General features: G+C 40.6%; 1 protein-coding gene across 1 annotated transcript in view; it reads right to left on the reverse strand.

Moving 5' to 3' along the window:
• The window catches only part of dlec1 (DLEC1 cilia and flagella associated protein), a 79008-nt gene extending 55328 nt beyond the window's left edge, over positions 1 to 23680 (reverse strand). The window contains exons 1-11 of the mRNA XM_034168929.1: positions 23478 to 23680; positions 19841 to 19981; positions 19606 to 19762; positions 19395 to 19511; positions 19128 to 19297; positions 14729 to 14952; positions 13032 to 13116; positions 12698 to 12785; positions 12389 to 12562; positions 12147 to 12283; positions 9594 to 9686 (exon numbers count right to left, since the gene is read on the reverse strand). Coding sequence (XP_034024820.1) covers positions 9594 to 9686; positions 12147 to 12283; positions 12389 to 12562; positions 12698 to 12785; positions 13032 to 13116; positions 14729 to 14952; positions 19128 to 19297; positions 19395 to 19511; positions 19606 to 19762; positions 19841 to 19981; positions 23478 to 23555 — 1464 coding nt within the window. The 5' untranslated portion in view covers positions 23556 to 23680. The remainder of the gene's footprint in view (positions 1 to 9593; positions 9687 to 12146; positions 12284 to 12388; positions 12563 to 12697; positions 12786 to 13031; positions 13117 to 14728; positions 14953 to 19127; positions 19298 to 19394; positions 19512 to 19605; positions 19763 to 19840; positions 19982 to 23477) is intronic.
• Positions 23681 to 24282: the final 602 nt, after the last annotated feature.

Raw genomic sequence — 24282 nt, forward strand, 5'->3', positions numbered from 1 at the left:
CTTCTAGTGTAATGAAACTTATTCCCCACTGCAGGGTAGTCCATCAGGGTAAATGTAAATGTTATTAAAAAATGATCAGACAGAAGGGAGTTTTCAGGGAATACTGTTAAGTCTTCTATTTCCATACCATAAGTCAGAACAAGATCTAAGATATGATTAAAGTGGTGGGTGGACTCATTTACTTTTTGAGCAAAGCCGATAGAGTCTAATAATAGATTAAATGCAGTGTTGAGGCTGTCATTCTCAGCATCTGTGTGGATATTAAAATCGCCCACTATAATTATCTTATCTGAGCTAAGCACTAAGTCAGACAAAAGGTCTGAAAATTCACAGAGAAACTCACAGTAACGACCAGGTGGACGATAGATAATAACAAATAAAACTGTTTTTTGGGACTTCCAATTTGGATGGACAAGACTAAGAGACAAGCTTTCAAATGAATTAAAGCTCTGTCTAGGTTTTTGATTAATTAATAAGCTGGAATGGAAGATTGCTGCTAATCCTCCGCCACGGCCCGTGCTACGAGCATTCTGACAGTTAGTGTGACTCGGGGGTGTTGACTCATTTAAACTAACATATTCATCCTGCTGTAACCAGGTTTCTGTTAGGCAGAATAAATCAATACGTTGATCAATTATTATATCATTTACCAACAGGGACTTAGAAGAGAGAGACCTAATGTTTAATAGACCACATTTAACTGTTTTAGTCTGTGGTGCAATTGAAGGTACTATATTATTTTTTCTTTTTGAATTTTTATGCTTAAATAGATTTTTGCTGGTTATTGGTGGTCTGGGAGCAGGCACCGTCTCTACGGGGATGGGGCAACGAGGGGATGGCAGGGGGAGAGAAGCTGCAGAGAGGTGTATAAGACCACAGCTCTGCCTCCTGGTCCCAACGCTGGACAGTCACAGTATATATACATATATATATATATATATACACACACATACATACATACATACGAGGTCTATTAGAAAAGTATCCAACCTTATTATTTTTTTCAAAAACCATATGGATTTGAATCACGTGTGATTGCGTCAGACAAGCTTGAACCCTCGTGCGCATGCGTGAGTTTTTCCACGCCTGTCGGTTGCGTCATTCGCCTGTGAGCAGGCTTTGAGTGAGGAGTGGTCCAGCTCCCTCATCGTTGTTTCATTGCCAGGAAATGGCGGAATGATTTGGGCTTTTTTTCCATCAGAATTTTTTCAGAAACTGTTAGAGACTGGCAGCGACAGTAACACTCCTTATTCTCTACCAAGCCTGTAACATTTTCACTGAAAGCCAGATAAATGTTTCTAATGGTTTCCAGCTGCCAGTGACTCACGTGATTCAAATCCATATGGTTTTTGAAAAAAAATAATAAGGTCGGATACTTTTCTAATAGACCTCGTATATACATACATACATACATATATATATATATATACACACACACACACACATATATATACACATACATATATATACATACATATACGAGGTCTATTAGAAAAGTATCCGACCTTATTTAAAAAACAAACAAACATATGGATTTGAATCACGTGTGCTTGCGTGAGCCAACCTTGAACCTTCATGCACATGCGTGATTTTTTTCACGCCTGTCGGTTGCGTCATTCACCTGTGAGCAGGCTTTGAGTGAGGAGTGGTCCACCCCCTCGGCGGATTTTCATTGTCAGGGAAATGGCTGAGAGACTGCTGCTTTGATTGATCAAATTTTTTTTAGAAACTGTGAGGCACATCCATGTGGACACCATTCGGGAAATTCAGGTGGTTTTTGGTGAAAATTTTATGGGCTTCAAAGACATTAAGGGATATTACTGTCGCTTTAAGGATGGCCCACAGCAGCTGTGGGGCGCGCCGCTCTCCAGCTGCCATCGACAGGCTGAACGACCATTTCATTTCTAAACGGATCGCTCTGTGGATCCGTGACCATCGTGTGCACTTTCTCTGGTTATCACAAGAGATGGACATCACCCATTTTCCTGCAGATTTCACTTTTAACAAGAGATTTTGTCGTGGAAAGCCGAGTGGACGCTTCGCGCGTCATGATGGATTCGCTGCTGGACCAACACCGCTGCTGTCGGTGGTTTTTCAGTCGAGTGATTATCCAAGAAATTGTGGACGAGCCTGGACATGCCAGAACATGATCTGTGATGCTTCATCACGGCGTTGCTTTGCGTGTCGCGGCACCGCCATGACGCGCGGAATTCCTCCGCACGTCTGTCTCAATTTGTCGAAAAAGTGCTGATGTCCTGTGCTGAAAAACTCCTCGTAACAGTGGAATGTGCCGTTCATTTCCAAACTGGACGCTGTGTTTTATCCGGGACGTCGTCTGGACTAGCACAGGAATTGTGAAAAGACGTGGACATCAGCACTTTTTCGGCAAATTGAGACAGACGTGCCGAGGAATTCCGCGCGTCACGGCGGTGCCGCGATGCGCAAAGCAACGCCGTGATGAAGCATCACAGAATATGTTCTGGCATGTCCAGGCTCGTCCACAATTTCTTGGATAATCACTCGACTGAAAAACCACCGACAGCTGTCTGAACGCCATCTCAAAGCCATCCTGTGAGACCAAAACGGAGGTGGTTTTGTGTCGGTCCAGCAGCAAATCCATCATGACGCGCGAAGCGTCCGCTCGGCTTTCCACGACAAAATCTCTTGTTAAAAGTGAAATCTGCAGGAAAATGGGTGATGTCCAGCTCTTGTGATAACCAGAGAAAGTGCACACGATGGTCACGGATCCACAAAGCGATCCGTTTAGAAATGAAATGGTTGTTCAGCCTGTCGATGGCAGCTGGAGCGCGGCGCGCCGCACAGCTGCTGAGGGCGTCCTTAAAGTGACAGTAACATCCCTTAATGTCTTTGAAGCCCATAAAATTTTCACCAAAAACCACCTGAATTTCTCGAATGGTGTCCACATGGAAGTGCCTCACAGTTTCTAAAAAAAATTTGATCAAGCAAAGCAGCAGTCTGTCAGCCATTTCCCTGACAATGAAAATCTGCCGAGGGGGTGGACCACTCCTCACTCAAAGCCTGCTCACAGGCGAATGACGCAACCGACAGGCGTGAAAAAAATCACGCATGCGCATGAAGGTTCAAGGTTGGCTCACGCAAGCACACGTGATTCAAATCCATATGTTTTTTTTTTTTTAAAATAAGGTTGGATACTTTTCTAATAGACCTCGTACATACATACATACATACATACACACATATATATATATATATATATATATATATATACATACACACACACACACACACACACACACACACACACATATATATTCTATTTCTACCTAATTTTCTTATTTTATTGTACTGTTACAAGTATTATTATTATTATTGCTTATCCTTGCACACACTGTTTGATGCACATTTTCTCTACCTGCACCCATCTTGCGTGTTTTTTAAGAGCTGACGTAACGTGAATTTCTCCTCTGTGAGATCAATAAAGGTCTTAACTTATCCTAAAATGGAGTAAATTCATTTTTCCCCTCAAAATTCTACTCACAACACCCCATAATGACAACATGAAAAATCTTTTAATTTTTACAAATTTATGAAAGATAAAACTAAGAAATCACATGTGCGTAAGTATTCATACCCTTTGCTCAATACTTTGTTGATGCACCTTTGGCAGCAATTACAGCCTCAAGTCTTCTTGAATATGATGCCACAAGCTTAGCGCACCTATCTTTGGGCAATGTTGCCCATTCCTCTTTGCAGCACTTCTCAAGCTCTATCCGGTTGGATGGGGAGGGTTGGTGTACAGCCATTTTTAGATCATTCCAGAGATGTTCAATCTGATTCAGATCTGGGCTCTGGCTGGGCCACTCAAGGACATTCAAAGAGTTGTCCTGAAGCCACTCCTTTTGTTATCTTGGCTGTCTGCTTAGGGTCACTGTCCTGCTGAAAAATGAACCATCGCCCCAGTCTGACGTCAAGAGCACTCTGGAGGAGGTTTTCATCCAGGATGTCTCTGTACATTGCTGCATTCATCTTTCTATCAATCCAGACTAGTCTTCCAGCTCCTATTTCTGAAAAACATCCTCACAGTATGATGCTGCCACCACCATGCTTCACTGTCGGGATGGTGCCTCGTTTCCAACAAACATGATGCCTGGCATTCACACCAAAAAGTTCAACCTTTGTCTCATCAGACCAGAGAATTTTGTTTCTCGTGGTCTGAGAGTCCTTCAGGTGCCTTTTGGCAAACTCCACTTGAGCTGCCATGTGCCTTTTACCTTTTAGTGGCTTCTATCTGGCCACTCTACCATAACAGGCCTGATTGGTGGATTGCTGCAGAGATGGTTGTCCTTCTGGAAGGTTCTCCTCTCTCCACAGAGGAATGCTGGCACTCTGAAAAAGTGACCTTGTTGGTCACCTCACTGACTAAGGCCCTTCTCCCTGATTCCTCAGTTTAGATGGGCGGCCAGATCTAGGAAGAGTCTTGGTGAATCTGAACTTCTTCCATTTATGGATGATGGAGGCCACTGTGCTCATTGGGACCTTCAAAGCAGCAGAAATGTTTCTGTATCCTTCCCTAGATTTGTGCCTCGAGACAATCCTGTCTTGGAGGTCTACAGACAATTCCTTTGACTTCATGATTGGTTTGTGCTCTGACTGTCAATTAATTTAATTAGCTTATAATGCGCCAAATCACAGCAAAAGCCGTCTCAAGGCGCCTTACATAAAACAAGTCAACATAAAATTGAATAAATAATTAAAAATGAATACAGAAAACAGAAGTAAAAGAATAAAACTAATAAAAATAAAAACTATCCACAAGAAAGAGAATAAAAATAGGTTTTGAGTCTTGACTTAAAAATGTCCAAAGACTCAGACTGCCTCACAGTCGCAGGAAGACTGTTCCACAGGGTGGGTGCACGATACGAAAAGCTCTTTGACCTGCTGACTTCTTCTTCACCCTGGGAACACAGAGAAGTCCCGCATCCTGCGACCGCAAAGCCTGGGCCGGCACGTAGAGTTCCACCAGATCAGCCAGATAAGATGGCGCCAGTCCATGAACAACCTTATAAGTAAATAGTAAAACCTTAAAATCTGCTCTCACAGAGACAGGGAGCCAGTGCAAAGATGCCAAAATGGGTGTGATATGTTCAAACCTTCTGCTACGTGTCAGAAGTCTGGCGGCAGCGTTCTGAACCAGCTGAAGACCCCTAATGCTGGACTGTGGTAACCCTGAAAATCGAACATTACAATAATCTAGTCTAGAAGAAACAATAGCATGAATCAGGGTCTCAGCATCAGCCATGGACAGGATGGTGCGGATCCTCGCTATATTTCTCAGATGGAAAAAAGCAGTCCTAGTAACATCCCTGATGTGGAGGTCAAAAGACAACGTGGGATCAAAAATTACCGCAAGGTTCCTCATTTTGTCCGTATGATGTATGACAAAGGAACCCAGGCTGAGCGCCAGCTGGTCAAACTGATGCAGATGTCTCGCTGGACGAAGAACCATCATTTCAGTCTTATCAAAGTTTAAAAGTAGGAAGTTACTAGACATCCAACTTCTCACTGATAGAAGACAGTCCTCCAGGGATTTTATGGGAGCGAGATTTCCCGCAGTTATCGACATGTACAACTGAGTATCATCAGCATAACAATGAAAGGCAATCCCAAAACTCTGCAGTATACACCCAAGGGGTGCCACATACAGGGAGAAAAGCAAGGGGCCTAAAACAAATCCCTGTGGAACCCCAAATCTCATGTCAGAAAGGTCAGAGGTAGTGCCATTATACAAGACACATTGAGAACGACTGGACAGATATGACGTCAACCAGGCAAGGGCACTTCCAGTAATCCCCAAAAAATTCTCCAACCTATTGAGCAAAATATGATGATCCACGGTATCAAACGCAGCACTGAGATCTAACAACACCAAAACCGTAGTGGTGTCTGAGTCCATTGCTCGCAGAAGATCATTCACAACTTTAGTGAGCGCTGTCTCTGTGGAGTGATATTTCCTAAAAGCAGACTGCAGCGGCTCAAAAAGATCATTCTCAGTAAGGTGGTCTATGAGCTGCCGTGAAACCACCTTTTCTAAAATTTTGGAACAGAAAGATAGATTTGATATCGGCCTGTAATTTTTCAATACACTAGGGTCAAGATTAGATTTCTTAAGTAATGGTTTAATCACTGCTGATTTAAAACATTTCAGAACAGATCCAGAGGTTAATGACAGATTAATAATTTCCAGCACAGTCGGCCCAAGAGTGGCCCACAGGTCCTTAAACAATTTTGTTGGTATGGGATCAAATAAACAGGTTGTGCTTGTTGTAGATGCCACAAGTTTCGTCAGCACGCCCAATGAAATACTATTAAATTCTGTCAATCTTGGTAACATCTCAATGGTAGCGCCCACCTCCATAGCAGGTTTTAATGGCTGGGCCGAGGTGTGCTGAGATATGCTCAGCCTAATATCTTCTATTTTCTTCTCAAAATAATCCAAGAAATCCTGTGCTGAAAAGGGAGAACGACTAACAGGTGGCTGCCCGTGAATAAGAAATGTGACCGTGTCAAACAAAAACTTTGAGTTATGTTTGTTTTTACTGATCAAATCAGAGTAATAGGTCCGCTTCGTAGCCAGTAGTGCATACTTATAATCTAAAATAGCATCCCGCCACACAAGGCGGAACACCTCTAATTTGGAATAACGCCATTTCCGTTCCAAACCTCTAGTCTTCTGCCTGAGGTCACGCAAATAATCACTGAACCAAGGTGACAGTAACCTTAGGAGGGCATGACCTTAAAAGAGGAAGCGCAATCTTATCAAGTGTAGCTTTAAGCGTTAAATTTAAACTATCCGCAAGGCTGGCCACTGATTTAGCAATCTCCAGATTCAAAGCTAAAATATCAGGTAGTCTGGCCTCAAGTTCAGTCATAGTTGAGGGTTTAATACGACGCCGTAGACAAGGTTGATGTTCCACTAAACGTGGCAGCGTAAATGTAAACCTGATAAGTGAATGGTCAGAGACTATAGATGCGAGAGGCAAAATGTCAATATTTGTGACAGCAAACCCACGTGCAAGAACCAGATCCAGGGTATTTCCACTAATGTGTGTCGGGTCCTGAATGCACTGCTGGAATCCTAAAGCATCCACAATTTGCATAAATTATTTGCTAAGGGGATCAGAGGGCTTATTTATATGAATGTTAAAGTCACCAATAATCAAAATGTTATCTGCACTAGTTGACAAACTAGAGATTAACGCACCAAATTCATCTAAGAAGTCAGAATATGGGCCAGGGGGCCTATAAACAGTGACAAAATAACATAGCTGAGCTCCAGTTTTATGACCCTGACAGTACTTAGCATCACGGGCATAATGGAGAGTCAGATGCTCAAACGAATTATATTTGTGACCCCCAACAGCTAATAAAGAAAACCTAGATTTGTAAATAAAAGCCACACCCCCACCTTGCGTCACACCACGAGACACGTGACTAAATGTGTATGCTGGTGGACAGGCCTCATTCAGAGGAAGGAGAGTTGTGGGTTTGAGCCAGGTTTCACACAAGCCAATCATATCTAAATGATGATCCATGATTAAATCATTAATCAACAATGATTTCGAGGACAGTGATCTGATGTTCAGGAGACCCAGGGTAAGGACCTCAGTGGGGATGACAGTCTCACTGTTCGGAACCCGGCGAAGCAAGCCCATGTTTCGAGCGCGCCAGTGGTGCACATCAATCCGGCGAAGACGTGGACGTCCGGGTCGACAGTCCTCAGAGCCGACCAGCAGCACCACACAGGCTCTAACCAGATCCACAATGCACCAGGGCAGCACAGATCCTGCCAGAATTCTGTGCCCAGCTCGTCCAGATGCCAAACAGTAGGCCAAACAGAGCTTCAGCTTCACCAGACGTCCACTTCGTCTCCCGCGGCGACAACTGCGCTTTCGGCCGAAAGGCAGCGCAGGAGCACGGCACAGAAAAGTCGGCACCTCCGATAAAAATGGGGGCGGAAAGTTCTGTCCATCCGCCAATAACCACACCGCACCACGAACCGGGGGCTGGAGATCCAGCAGAGTTTGGCGATCATACACCCGCAGTGCCTCTGACTCAAAAACAGCATAAATTAAAACAATAAAATAACAATTGTGGGACCTTATATGTAGACAGGTGTGTGCCTTTCCAAATCCTGTCCAGTCAACTTAATTTACCTCAGGTGGACTCCAATTAAGCCGTTGAAACATCTCAAGGATGATCAGAGGAAACAAGATGCACCTGAGCTCTATTTTGAGCTTAATGGCAAAGGTTGTGAATATTTTTGTACATGTGATTCTTAGGGTTTTTTTTTTTTTTTTTAATAAATTTGCAAAAATCTAAAGAAAACAAAATAAACAACTTTTTAAATGTTGTCATTATGGGGTATTGTGTGTAGACGTTTGAGGAAAAAAAATTAATTTCATCCTTTTTGGAATAAGGCTGCAACATAAAATGTGAAAAAAGGTGTAGTGCTGTGAATACTATCTGGATGCACTGTATTTATCCCCCTGCAGCTAGGAGGTGTTTATTTTTGTTTTGTCAATATCATTTTTTATATACCTATCCGAACCAATCAGCCACACAAGGAGGACATTTGGTTGACATGAACCAAATGTCAACCAAATAAACCTTCAGGCTTTACAATTTGAAAGCATAAGTGTCAATATTATATTTTCTCAAATCCCAATGTTAGTTAAGTCAGCAACACAGTTGGTTGTATTGATTTTCCAATACAAGGTCAGAAGACAAAACACATGCATCAATGAATATCTCCTAATTCATCTACCCAACTGATCAAGCTAACGCTAGGTCAAATGAACGCCATGGTACAAGTGGCTTGGTGCAAGAGTGTACTATCTTGACAGTTATTTTAACTGGTGATGAGTAATCGTTAAAAGGTGATGCACAACATTTTTACAATGAGGCTCTATTGTTAGATATTTTAGGGGTCATCTTTTCAAAAATTTATTTAATCAGAGCATTACTTATTTTGAAAGTTGGGTGTTACAGAACGAGCCACTCCTTGGCAGTCGAATTGTATTCACTTCATTCGACAGCAGCGCCAGATGCTAAGGTAAATGGCTAACTATATAATTAGTCATCTTAAAAAGCACACTGACAATGTATGAAGTAAACATGCACATTTGCTGGCTAAGACACTAAGGTAAGCAACTAACTATATAATTAGTCATCTTAAAAAGCATATTGACAATGTGTAAAAGTAAAGTAAACATGCACGTTTACCTCCACAGGGAAACTGTTTGCACAACGAATTACATTTTTGCTTGTTCAGTGGTGGCAACAAGTGGTTTACTCTTTCCTATTGCCCCATCCAATAACCTTAATTAGTTAGTTGTATTTGTGTTCTAAATCAATATTGTGATGATTAAAATCCTTTTTGTCCCAAGTGAACAGATGACTCCAAAACATATCAAAATAAAACCTAGGGTGAAAAATGTCAAGCTCCTTTAATGAATAGCAGTAACATTGAACAAATATAACATCACACAGTGAATGATTCACAGTAATGCATCTACATATTGAGTAAAATTATTACAAATCAAATGTCTCACCTCTACGACAGTGGTCTCTCCTGGTTGAAGCGCAAACAGAGACGGGCTGATCGCAAATGGAGGCAGTTCACAAAAGTAAGTTTTCATGAAACACTGAAAGACATACAGGAAATAATTATTTTTAAATGTCAAGACCCAAATATCACAACAAAAACAATAAATTATAATCCTAACTCCATGTTTCCTCCAGTGTTAATTTTTTATTGCAGTACAGACTAAACTTCTGCACTGACTTTGAGGAAAATCAGTGTTTCTGAGAAACAATCTGACCTGCAGCAAGAAAACTGCTGAAAGCAAAAATCTAGCAAAACATTGAATGTCAAATAGTTTTCATATAAACTGAACAACATGAGTGAGACAAACTGCAGAATGAGTTTCTTTGTGAAATATTTTATAGTCCTAGTGCTATGTATCCATCTGTGAGCAGTTCTGAAAAGCCCTGCTGTGTTGATGGTTTCTGCCTGTTTACCAAAAAAGAATAATGGACAGGATATGAACATTGTTCAGTTCTAATCCTTTTATTTTGTCTTGAATTTGTATTTCAATTCAATTTGAATTTATTTCAATTTATTTTCATTTATATAGCACCAAATCACAACAAGGTTGCCTCATGGTGCTTCACACAAGTAAGGTCTAACCTTACCAACCCCCAGAGCAACAGCGGTAAGGAAAAACTCCCTCTGAGGAAGGATGAATTGCATGCCATTCGTGAAAAATCTGAGATAGCTCATACACCTGTCACTATAATTATTCGCGCACACCGGTGTCTGAAAGAGAGCCCATTACCATTTCACAGACAGCCTGTGAGAGCCCATTCAATCCCTCTCACGGCAGGTGTTAGCCAAATTCCAGGTGACACACACGAACATCCAACACAGCTCACTGGACACTTAAGAAATGTGTGGCCGTTCGCGCTGTTAGCATGAAAACAGTGAGCAGACGATCACTTTCGAGCTGGATGTGAAATTTGTCTAAGTGCCCCCTCAAGTGTGGTGTTGCAAAAAGCAACACACGTGTGGCATGCATGTGTATCGCACGTGTGCACATGTCACCCCCTCTCCCCCAACACATGGCGTCCCGGGGGGGCACACTTGCATAAAATGATATGTATATACAGACATGATCACATGGGGCCCTGACAGCCATGTCTGAGCGCACACAGCACAGCAAGGTGCCTGTCAGCTGATCGCAGCACACTGACAGCTGGAAATGAAGGCCCAGTAAACACGACTTGTAACATTCAAAACACAGAGACCACCACCAACACGGGGATATAAATAATTATGACAATACTTACATAACAAATAGCTAAAACTGAATGACCACATAACACAGAAACAGAGAGTGACACGTTGGTCTGGGCACTGAACGGACAGGGGGCATGTCTGCCAACAGCAGCTGCTGTTAAGATCTCTGCTCCTGGACGTCCCAGCTGGGGAACACGTACAGTGTTTTGAAGGACATGAACTTACAACTTTCCTCTGTGATGTGCGTCTCCGCCTGCTGTCCTCAAGTGGAAATACATAAAACATCTTTCGCCTTTGCGCCGGGCTGCAGCAGGCCGCCAACAGCGCACCTCGGTAGGCTGCGAGCCGGCCCGAAATGTGTCCATACATCGTCGAATTTCTCTTTTTTGAAAACATACGTTTATCCCCTTGTTGATTTTAAGCATTTCAAGCTCCTGTTATAAGACAGCGATTGTAGGGCAGTGGTAAAGTTTCCGCCTGTTAATTACACCTTTTGTAAATTGCAGGTTCGAATCCTGTGAGTGGCATTTAATTTTTTTATTTAACCATGGTATTTAAATGCAGGGTTCTGTATTGGGTCCCCTTTTACTTATTTTTTTAAAATCAACCCAGTGACTTTCAGCAATTATACACCAATATCTCATCTATCAATGTCCGGTGATTGTATAAATTATTTATATAGCTGGCTGGACATAATAACATATAATGAGAGTGCACTGCTTCATTCATGTCATTTCATGACAGTACGTTTGTGACCATGGGTCATCTACAGAGGAACAGAAGGTTCATACTTGTATTGTCCATTCGATAAGAGGGATTCAATAAAATGCATTGTTTTTATGGTGTGTGTGTTTCTTTTTTGTGTTTTTCTCCACAGCAGAGGCGCGATGTGGTGCAACATGTTCCAGCTGCTCACATTGTGTTCGGAATGGAACCGTCGCCAGTGTGTCGTGCACACCTGTGCGACCATGCATCCCTCACAACAGCAGGTGGAATGTTTCATGGTTCCCCATTTTGTGTTTGGTTTGTTTGTTTTGGTTTCTGGGTCTGTCATGCTATGTTTAAAGAGGCCCTAAATGGTGGGTACTTTATGATGAGCTTCTGTCGGAAATTGAACATTTTTGAAATAAGCCACAAATGGCCAGTTAAGGAATGGCAAACTTTTTTCCACTTCCGGATGGCTTGATTTGAAATTTTTAAATGAAGGCATGCCAAATGTAGCTGTTTTGGTATAACTCTCTTGTGGGGTCTAATTTTTCCATCCATGCTTTGTATATCCAAGAAAATGTTTAAAATAGAATCTTACCTTGAGGTTTGAGGCAGGCCATTTATTCTTTGGAATTATGCAGAAGGTGCCAGCACTCTGGCCAACATTTTTACACAGGAAGTCCACAAATTTCACTCCTCCTATCAGACAATGTCCACAGTCCAGGACCTTGGGTACTGCATATTAATTAAGAAAAAACACCTGAAGAGGGCATGACAATAAAGGGGACATGGACTGGACACAATGAATAAGTGTATTGCAGAGAGTGTGATGAGACTCACAGGTGAGTATCGGAGGAGGCCGTCGGGCCTCAATGGCAACAATAATGACATGTTGATCCCTGGTCTCCACCATTATTACGTCGTCATAGTTTGCCAGCGTGTCTGGGGTGAAGCGCACTGTGTACTTACAGCTCATCCCCGGGGCAATGATGCCACCTTCACCAGGGAACTTTCCTGCCAAATTGCAATTAAATTACAACCGTTTCCTCCATAAAAGCCAGACAAAATGTCAGCACTTTCTGACACCTCGTGACTACATCAGTCTTGAAAATGTGATGCAGTCTACCCAGCACCAAGGCGAGGTCTCACCAAGGCCAATGGAGAAGTAAGAAGTGGCTGGAGGGATAACTCGAGCATGTTGGCTCAAGGAAGTGAGGTTTATCAGTTCCAGGGTAGCCTAAAGGTCAGAAAATGTTAACATATATTATCTCACCCCAAAGTGCACAGTGGTCTTGGAAGTTCTGCAATTTATCTAATCAGTTTAAGGTTAGCGTAAACAGTAAACACTCTCCTCGAGAAACTTTCACGGTTTTGAGAGTTACAACTGTGGTAGATCAATCTTAGTAAGCATCATTCTAATCACGCAAGTCCATCTAAAGTCATGCACTTGCTGCTTGATGAAATATGACAGTCTGGAACATACCTCATACACATTTCCTACATTGTAACCAGTGAAAGCCAACACTGATGGATTTGCTACGAAAACTGGCACAGTATCATTTGTGGAGCTTTCAGGGGACAAAAAACAAAACAATAATGAGTACAAATGCAACATCAATAATGTATTCTGTATGTCCCCAATAAAACAGTTGTGTTGACAGTGGAGAGCTTGGTGAAAAGCTAACATTAACCAGAAAACACACATTTCAGAGTTTTGTGTGTACTGTATCTGGGGTGAAAAAAGCACCCTATCTGAGTGCAAATACACAAATACAAACCTGATACCCCATGCATGCAAACAGAAAAAGGAGCCTTCTAGAAAAATAGCAGATGTAAACATTTAGTTATTGCATTTGTATACTAAATGAATCACATTAATACCATGAGCAAGAAACAACACAGCCTCTTTATCTGACTCTGCAAGTAGAAATTAACAATTCGATGTCTCGCAGTTGTGAATCTCAAGTCATCTCATGGTCCGTGACTCACTTAAGAGATCAGTTTCAGCAGAGTTACGGTTCAGGGCACAATGTAAACAAACGTTGTGAAGTGTGGACAACAAGACGTCGGGGCACGGCAGAAGTTCATCACAGGTGCTACACCTCCTCTAGATTAACCCTCTCATCTTGGGAGAACGTGTCATCATCATAATCACCCATGAATTCGATGGATCAACACCATCCACCTCCTCCTTAGTCACTCTATACATGCGCTGTGAGATGCTGGAACTCTGCTGGCACCGCGGTGCATTCTGGGAAGTGCAGGGGGCAACCAGGGGCATTAGAGGAAACGTTAAAGTACTAAATACTGATTCCATGTCACAGCCCAAAATTTGGTAAAAATCAGTTCATATTCTTCTTACATTCCAAGCAGGCTGGAAGAGGGAAGAGATGTACGAAGTATCATCACGATGGTCACAACTGACAGTCTGTGAAAGTAGACTTCAATTTGCGGTATACCTTGTTGTCAAAACTGCATCCAAATGTTACATTTGCTTCCACATACATGACTTTCATCACATACTTTGTCTTATTTTGCCTTCCGAAAGTCATTTCTATGCTTGTACCGTCACTCTCTGGATCTCATCTCCTTCAATTTGCATTTGGTTCAGGCTTGCTTTGATTAAAAGAACAAAAAGCAATGTCACAAGATTGTTTTAAATCATAATATTAGTTAAATCTATTCTATGATATGAAGTGGAGCAGAGCTATAATATGTTCCATTTTATTCCCATCTGTATAATACACAGATCTTTGCACCTAAAACCATAATATTATTATCAGGAAATCAAACCTTCCTGAAGTACAATTTGTGAAACTACACAAGCTGGAAATTATCAGCCAGATCAAGTTACACAGGTTTTTTCTTTTGAGAAAAAAATTGCTTTTAAGTGCATGTGGAGTTGAGTCAGGAAGGGCATCCGGCATACAACGTGCCAAATCAACATGCAGATCCACCCTGGATCTGCTGTGGTGACCCTGAGTGACAACAACGGAGCAGGTGAAGGGACTTAGATTGAAGCGTGACTGTCCCAATCAAAGCCAATGTGTGTTATCAAATTTACACCTTAACCTTTTTTGATTGACAACACCAGTACTCACTATGGTGCTCTGTTGGCAAAATTAAACAGAAATCATTGTGAAAATGTTGAACTATGGGCTTGACACTAATCGCAGGTACCTTTGCTCCTCTATTCCTTTCATCTCGTGCTTTGCCTTTTTCACTTTGTTCCTGGGTAGGATGAGGGAGGTACCCCCCTGTGGTGCATTCAAGGGCAGAAATCTGGGATTGCGTAAGAAGCTGTTTCGATCTTTTATCTTACAAAGTTTGTCTCTTCCCTCTGCCCAATCCTGTGCACTTGGCTCATCTTTCCACTTAGGTCTAGGCTTGGTCTTGCAGGGTTTCTGGAATACATGGGAAAAACAATCTTAGTTTCTGTAGTTAGCAGAACAACACAACCACACACACTTAAAAAAAGAGACTCACTAGATGAACTCAAATTTTTGGCAGGATTTCTTGGATTTCAGGATTTCTTCCCTTTCAAATACAAAAGGTAAATCAGTCTTCTCAATATAAAAATTTCTAAAATTGTCTTCCTTAATCTCAAACTCAAAACAAATCTCTACAACCTAAATGATATAAAAGGCAAATACAACCCCTGGCAAAAATGATCGAATCACCGGCCTCGGAGGATGTTCATTCAGTTGTTTAATTTTGTAGAAAAAAAGCAGATCACAGACATGACACAAAACTAAAGTCATTTCAAATGGCAACTTTCTGGCTTTAAGAAACACTATAAGAAATCAGGAAAAAAAATTGTGGCAGTCAGTAACGGTTACTTTTTTAGACCAAGCAGAGGGAAAAAAATATGGACTCAGTCAATTCTGAGGAATAAATTATGGAATCACCCTGTAAATTTTCATCCCCAAAACTAACACCTGCATCAAATCAGATCTGCTCATTAGTCTGCATCTAAAAAGGAGTGATCACACCTTGGAGAGCTGTTGCACCAAGTGGACTGACATGAATCATGGCTCAAACACGAGAGATGTCAATTGAAACAAAAGAGAGGATTATCAAACTCTTAAAAGAGGGTAAATCATCACGCAATGTTGCAAAAGATGTTGGTTGTTCACAGTCAGCTGTGTCTAAACTCTGGACCAAATACAAACAACATGGGAAGGTTGTTAAAGGCAAACATACTGGTAGACCAAGGAAGACATCAAAGCGTCAAGACAGAAAACTTAAAGCAATATGTCTCAAAAATCGAAAATGCACAACAAAACAAATGAGGAACGAATGGGAGGAAACTGGAGTCAATGTCTGTGACCGAACTGTAAGAAACCGCCTAAAGGAAATGGGATTTACATACAGAAAAGCTAAACGAAAGCCATCATTAACACCTAAACAGAAAAAAAAAAAAAAACAAGGTTACAATGGGCTAAGGAAAAGCAATCGTGGACTGTGGATGAAAGTCATATTCAGTGATGAATCTCGAATCTGCATTGGGCAAGGTGACGATGCTGGAACTTTTGTTTGGTGCCGTTCCAATGAGATTTATAAAGATGACTGCCTGAAGAGAACATGTAAATTTCCACAGTCATTGATGATATGGGGCTGCATGTCAGGTAAAGGCACTGGGGAGATGGCTGTGATTACATCATCAATAAATGCACAAGTTTACATTGACATTTTGGACACTTTTCTTATCCCATCAACTGAAAGGATGTTTGGGGATGATGAAATCATTTTTCAAGATGATAATGCATCTTGCCATAGAGCAAAAACTGTGAAAACATTCCTTGCAAAAAGACACATAGGGTCAATGTCATGGCCTGCAAATAGTCCGGATCTTAATCCAATTGAAAATCTTTGGTGGAAGTTGAAGAAAATGGTCCATGACAAGGCTCCAACCTGCAAAGCTGATCTGGCAACAGCAATCAGAGAAAGTTGAAGCCAGATTGATGAAGAGTACTATTTGTCACTCATTAAGTCCATGCCTCAGAGACTGCAAGCTGTTATAAAAGCCAGAGGTGGTGCAACAAAATACTAGTGATGTGTTAGAGCGTGCTTTTGTTTTTCATGATTCCATAATTTATTCCTCAGAATTGAGTGATTCCATATTTTTTTCCCTCTCCTTGGTCTAAAAGGTAACCGTTACTGACTGCCACAATTCTTTTCCTGATTTCTTATAGTGTTTCTTAAAGCCAGAAAGTTGCCATTTGAAATGACTTTAGTTTTGTCATGTCTGTGATCTGCTTTTTTTCCTACAAAATTAAACAACTGAATGAACATCCTCCGAGGCCGGTGATTCCATAATTTTTGCCAGGTTAGAAGAGGTTACATTTGCCAAAGAACACATCAACTGGCCTAAAGAGAAATGGAGGAATATTTTGTGGGCTGATGAGAGTAAAACTGTTCTTTTTGGTCCAAGGGCTGCAGACAGTTTGTGAGACGACTCCCCAAACTCTGAATTCAAGCCACAGTTCACAGTGAAGACAGTGAAGCATGGTGGTGCAAGCATCATGATATGGGCATGTTTCTCCTACTATGGTGTTGGGCCTATATCGCATACCAGGTATCATGGATCAGTTTGGATATGTCAAAATACCTGAAGAGGTCATGTTGCCTTATGCTGAAGAGGACATGCCCTTGAAATGGGTGTTTCAACAAGACAATGACCCCAAGCACACTAGTAAACGAGCAAAATCTTGGTTCCAAACCAACAAAATTAATGTTTTGGAGTGGCCTGCCCAATCCCCGGACCTAAATCCAATTGAGAACTTGTGGGGTGACATCAAAAAAGCTGTTTCTGAAGCAAAACCAAGAAATGTGAATGAATTGTGGAATGTTGTTAAAGAATCTTGGAGTGGAATAACAACTGAAAGGTGTCACAAGTTGGTTGACTCCATGCCTCGCAGATGTGAAGAAATCATGAAAAACTGTGGTTATACAACTAAATACTAGTTTAGTGATTCACTGGATTGCTAAAAAAGCAGTTTGAACATAATAGTTTTGAGTTTGTAGCATCAACAGCAGACGCTACTATTATTGTGAACACCCCCTTTTCTACTTTTTTTTTACTAACAGCCCAATTTCATAGCCTTAAGAGTGTGCATATCATGAATGCTTGGTCTTGTTGGATTTGTGAGAATCTACTGAATCTACTGGTACCTTATTTCCCATGTAACAATAAGAAATATGCTCACTACTGTATATATATATATATATATATATAGCCTTTTATAATATAAAAGGCAAAATGACTGGTTGCATAAGTAACCTGGTGCATTTTAGATTCTATGTTTGTCAATAACAACAGCAAAAATATAGCCACAAGTGGCAAGCAGACCAAAAGTCTATTGCGGTGGTTGTCACACCTCCATCAAGTCAGTTATCAACTTTTGAAGAAGGCCATACTGATCGTAATCCCCCAGGTTTGACGTCAAGAGTAATTCCTTCATGAACTAAACCTAATTTAGTTAATTAGGCCACGCCCACTCACATTTGGCAGCCAGTAGCAGCAAAACAAAAAGACAAAAAAAATCCATCCACCAACTGTTATGCAGCTCAGACCAAACATGATATGTGCCAAATTTTAGGCAGATTAAACAAGTGGGAGAAGTAGCGAAAAAACAGATTAGCAAAGAATTAAAAATGGCAGAAAAACTATCCATGTGCAAATGGACATGGCTTATCCAGATACATGCAGAAGTACCTAAGAAATCCAACAAAAAAAAGTTTGGTTGTACAACTCACGGTTCAGAAGTTATTAGCCAAAAAATGTAAAAGTCGTTATTATAGTGCCACCATGAGGTCGATGGTGGTCATTTTTTTAAATATGAGTAGCAGTGGTGATTTTGTACCTACTTGGTTAACTTTGGCTTTTGTAACCCTTGCAGTTTCTGACCTCCAGATACTTCTGTACAATAACAACAGGGGTGTTCGCCCCGTCAGGGCTTTTACCTCTAAGTATACTGTGCTGACACTTATGCAATAATCATGCTATGTATTCAGCATCTTCATATGCAGCATCTGCCAGGTGGATGGATTATCCTGGCAAAGGTGAAGTGCTCACTTAATGTGGATTTTAACTATTTTGAAAACAAAATTTGAGGAAAAATAAACTTTTTGCATGTACTGAGTTTTGACCTTTTACTTCAACTCATGAAAAAAAAAAAATAAGAGCAAAAACAAAAGTGATACATTTACATTTATGCTGAGTATATGCAGTGCTCAACTAAAAAGCCTGATAAATTACATTTAGAAAACAAAATACAAATTTCAAAATAATATAAACAACAAACACAGATGGATAAAAATAGATAAATGAAGAAGAATAAACCAAGAATTAAAAAAAAAAATCTTCAAAAAGGTAGGTTATGAATTATTATTACAGGTAGTTATTATTACAGGTAATAAGTATCACTTGTAATTATTATTACAGGTGACATTAATAATAATAATAACAACAACAACAATAATCAGTAAAGTTATTATTATTATTAACTTTACTGCTAATAATAAAAGCTGCATAATTTATTTTAGGGGCAGTAGGAGCTGCAAAGGCACTTCTTACCTCGTGGGGGGTTTTCACATTTTTTGGGGTTTCTGAGCTGCAGTCTGTCGTCAGGCTTAAATCAGATTCACTTCTTGTGACTTTTGGAATCCGTGTATAATCATTATCTTGGGGCTCTCTGGACAGATGCATTTTGTAGGAGATTGTGGGTTTGGTAGGATCCGGTTTGGCTGCCAAGAACAGGGTCAGTTAAACAGTTGGTCAAAGTGCGCTGTTCATAAATCCTGAATACAATGCTGGTACAACAATGAAGACCAGATACTGTACCTTCTACTGGTGGTGGCTTCATAACTGGCTTTTGTTCCTTTAGGTAATCATCTGGGCCAATCAAGTTGTTTCTTTTCAGAAGATCATTGTCTAAAAACTGAGGTAAGGCCGATCGGACTGAAAATAGACATTTTACAGGTGACTGATCAAAATAATGTTTTATGTACAATGTGTACTTCAATGAACTCATCTTTTTGAGCTTGCATCTCACTTGTATAAAGGCCGCCGAGATCATGAATACCTCCCGTGTACTCTTTTATTCGTTCATATTCTTCTCGTTCTCTTGCAGCAGCCTGGGCTCTGGCTTTAATTATATGATTCTCCAGCATGTCTGCCTCTTTCATTTGCTGGCTGTATTCTGAATAAGCCTTTGTGATTGATATAACAAGAACATTGTTGTTATTATTATCACTGTGAAACACACAGGACACCATTGTAATAATTACCTGCTGAAGCTCTTGGACATATCTGTCGTGATAACTGTCTTGTCCAGTTCTTGTCTTGATTAGGTTGGACACAGTGTCTTTCCCGATGATGTCTCTTGTGTAAATGTCCTTGAAAGTGTTTGCTAATACATGAGAGATGTCCTGTTGTATGAGGAAGAGGAGGCAGCTGAATAATGTTGTTGTATGCTTAACATTTAATACAAATGTAAGACTGTCATTGCTATGCTTAACAGCCATTAGAATCAGAATCGCCTTTATTGTCATTGTAATTTACATTGCAACAAGATTTGAGTGCAACTGCAAAAGGTGCTTTGCCGAGGTGTGAGTAATTATTAACCAAATAAAAAAATAATAAAAATTAACAAAATAAATTATTTAAATACAACCCCAATTCCAATGAAGTTGGGACGTTGTGTAAAATGCAAATAAAAACAGAATACAATGATTTGAAAATTCTCTTCAACCTATATTCAACTGAATACACCACAAAGACAAGATATTTAATGTTCAAACTGATAGACGTTGTTGTTTTTGAGCAAATATTTGCTCATTTTGAAATGGATGCCTGCAACACATTTCAAAAAAGTTGGGACGGGCCAACAAAAGACTGAGAAAGTTGATGAATTCTCAAAAAACACCTAATTTGAAAGAGGTGAGTGTCATGATTGGGTATAAAAGGAGCATCCTCAAAAGGCTCAGTCATTCCACAAGCAAAGATGGGGCAAGGATCCCCACTTTGTGAACAACTGCCTGAAAAAATAGTCCAGTTTAAGAACAATATTTCACAAGGTTCATTTGCAAGGAATTTAGGGATTCCATCACCTACAGTCCATAATATAATCAGAAGATTCAGAGAATCTTGAGAACTTTCTACACTTAAGCGGCAAGGCCAAAAAACAACACTGAATGCCTGTGACCTTCGATCCCTCAGGTGGCACTACATTGAAAACCAACAACATTGTGTAAAGGATCTTATCGCGTGGGCTCAGGAACACTTCAGAAAACCACTGTCAGTTAACACAGTTTGTCACTACATCTACAAGTGCAAGTTAAAACTCTATCATGCAAAGTGAAAGCCATACATCAACAACATCCAGAAACACCGCCGTCTTCTCTGGGCCTGAGCTCATTTGAAATGGACAGACGCAAAGCGGAAAAGTGTGCTGTGGTCTGATGAGTCCACATTTCAAATTGTTTTTGGAAATCATGGACGTTGTGTCCTCCGGACAAAAGAAGAAAAAGACTTGAAAAGAGTTGAAAAGAGTTGGATGAAAAGAGTTGCAGCGAAATTCATGCCGATGACTTCGGCACGAAGCCGCTGACAGAGCAAAAGCGCCACCGTGTTGAATTCTCACAGGACATGCTGGACTCCGAAAAATTATGCCCACCTCTTGCACCATTCGGAAGATTCAGATGGCTTTCGGTGGCTTTTCAGTCGTGTGACTATCCCAGAAATTGTGGAAGAGCTGGGCATGTCACAGCATGTCCTGTGAGGCTTCAACACGGTGGCGCTTTTGCGCCGTTAGCAGCTTCATGCCGAAGCCATCGGCATGAATTTTGCTGCAACTCTTTTCATGGCCAAATCTTCTTTCACAGTGGAATGTGCTGAAAAAGTGCTGATGTCCATCTCTTCCACAATTTATCGGATAGTCACACGACGGTCCCACATCACCACAGCGTTCACTTTGGAAATGATCTGGTCATTTCAGCATGTTGATGGCCGACCGGAGCGCGGCTCACTCTCCACCGCTGTGCGGCTCGCTCTCCACCATTGTGCGGACGTCTTTAAACTGATTGTGCCGCTCCTTAATCTGTGTGATGCCCATACGATCGTCACTGAAAGCTGTCTGAATAATCCGAATGGTTTCCACCTGGCTGTCGCCCAGTTTCTGGCAAAATCTGATGCAGTCGCACTGCTCCAGTTCTTCCGCCATTTTCCTTGCAAAGAAAATCCAATGAGAGACTACACCTATCCTCACACAAAGGCTGCTTACAAGCAAATGACGCAATCGACAGGCATGAAAAAATTCACGCATGCGCACGAAGGTTCAAGGTTGGCTCATGCAAGCACACGTGATTCAAATCCATCAGGTTTTTTAAAGGTCAGATACTTTTCTAACAGACCTCATATATATATATATATATATATATATATATATGTTCTCCACTCAGATTGCAATAGCCAATCACAGATTAGCCTTTCTGTCCATCATTTACCTGTATTTTGGCATGCTTGGCGCCAGAAAGTTATGTTGAATCCAAAAGGATCCAAAAAGGCTAGGACCAAAAGTTATATTGGCCAATAGCGTTAGAGCTTACTGCCAACAGCTAGCCAATCAGAGCGCGGCACATGAAGGTCAGGAACTAGATGACAGACGCTGGTTGAAAAAATGGCAACAAACATGTCAACAACAGCAGAAAATCGTCCGCCAGCAAGGTTTGCTGAGTTCACAAAGGAGGAACTGGTGGCAATATTGAACTCCAAGGATGCCAAAAACACTAAGAAAGTAAACAAGCACGCTACTGACGTTTTAGAAGCATTCATCGCATCAGAATCAATCATATGCTGTTCACAACAAAATAAATTGATCTAATTTACTTGACTCTTTGTTGTTTGCTTAATTTGGTAGGGGGGTGGAGAACATAACAACTGATGGATGGCAAGTCGTTCAACATAGAGAAATATTGGATGAAGAAAAGTTATATTGGACGAGGCCTTGTCCAATATAACTTTTCTTCATCCAATATTTCTCTATGTTGGACTCCTTACCATCCATTATTTGTATAATATACGCACATACACACATATATGTACCGGTGCTTATCTACGGACTATGTAGCGTCAAGCGGATGAGATTCTATGATGAAATGATTGGGGTATTTGTTTAAATTGCAGTAAATATTTCAAAAGAGTTATGAATGATTGCGAAATAGTTTGAATTATTCAGTTTGATACGTCAAATGTGTAATCAATTAATTTAACTTATCACAAATCAACCATGAAGTCTGACAATGTACAATTACAGGCGAAAACCTGTGTGCGTGTCATTCCCAATGTTTATGGACCTGCGTTCGGCTGTGACAAGACATACTGTGATATATACTTCAGTAAATTTAGAAAGATATTTGGGAAAATGCCATTATGAAAAACTTTGCAGAATTTTTTATTTTTTAAATTTTCAATAGCATCAAAGTCACAAGATGTGGTGTCACCAGATTCACTGCAAGAGCTGTGTGCTGTAGATTATACTACAGAACTCGCTTTGGAAAAAGTCATTTTAAAAAAATTGGAGAATTTTTCATTGTTTAAATTTTCAATAGCATCAATGTCATAAGGTGTAGTGACACAAAATTTACTGCAGACAACAGTGGTGTCCTGCAGATTATACTACAACACTCACTTTGGGAAAAAGTAATTTTGTTGTAGAAACTTTCTACAACGTTTCTCTTAAGATCCACTAAGCCGTGAACTTCGAATCTGTGAATATCTTTCTAACTTTACCTAAGTGTGATACATTATGAACTCAGGGCGACTTAAATCAAGATGGTATATTTTACATTTTTATGGAAAAAAAAGGCAAAACGTACAGTCAGGAGTCGCCATGGAAATTGACTGATCCAAAACACGTCGCCTCACCTGGGATTTTCTTGATGCGGGTCTGTGACGGTTCTCAGGCGGATTAAATTGCATTTTAATCTTCTGTAGTTCTTCCATAATGTCTAAAACAACAGCAGCGGGCGTACAGCCACGTGCAAAAGACAGTTATTTCAGCGGAATGAACTTAAATAACATTAACCACAGAAAACCAGCCTTGTAACTTCAGTCCTGTTACGTCAGAAACGGACAACCCAAAGCTTGTGTCGAACTCCACTCACGAGCTGGTTCTTCATGAAGCACTGTGCCGAAACGTGTACGCGTTGTGTTAAAACCACATGAATGACTCTACGTTTCAAATATTTGGCTGATTAGTTTGTGAAGTTGTTGCTGTAACTCTTTTAGAACTGACATGATGTTCATTTAAAAGCGCTGAAAATGCATAAAAATTATGCAATTGATGTGACGTGCATGTAATATCACTGCACTACCACAGGTTGTCCAGCAGATGGCCTCCAAGAGCTCTGAAGAAACCCTCGAGTGTTGAACCAGTTAATGACACGATGGTTCAAAACGTTTCAAATCTTCAGTAATCCTCCTTTACGCAAATGACATAAAAAGATTTGTTTTTATCAAGTATCCTTATTTTAACAAGATGACTATCTGAAGCAAGTTAACGAAATATGCAGTTTTAAATCAATTAAATTGATGTTATCACCTTTCTTTAAACTATGTTTGTGTATGTCAGGTTGTCATGGCAACCTTAAAGGACGCCACACTTGAATGGATAAAATAGAGAAATAAATTACATAGCATTAACCTCTTATGGTGTTTTTTTAATTAATGC

Source organism: Thalassophryne amazonica, chromosome 1 (genome assembly GCF_902500255.1).
Source record: "Thalassophryne amazonica chromosome 1, fThaAma1.1, whole genome shotgun sequence".
Lineage (NCBI taxonomy): Eukaryota > Metazoa > Chordata > Actinopteri > Batrachoidiformes > Batrachoididae > Thalassophryne > Thalassophryne amazonica.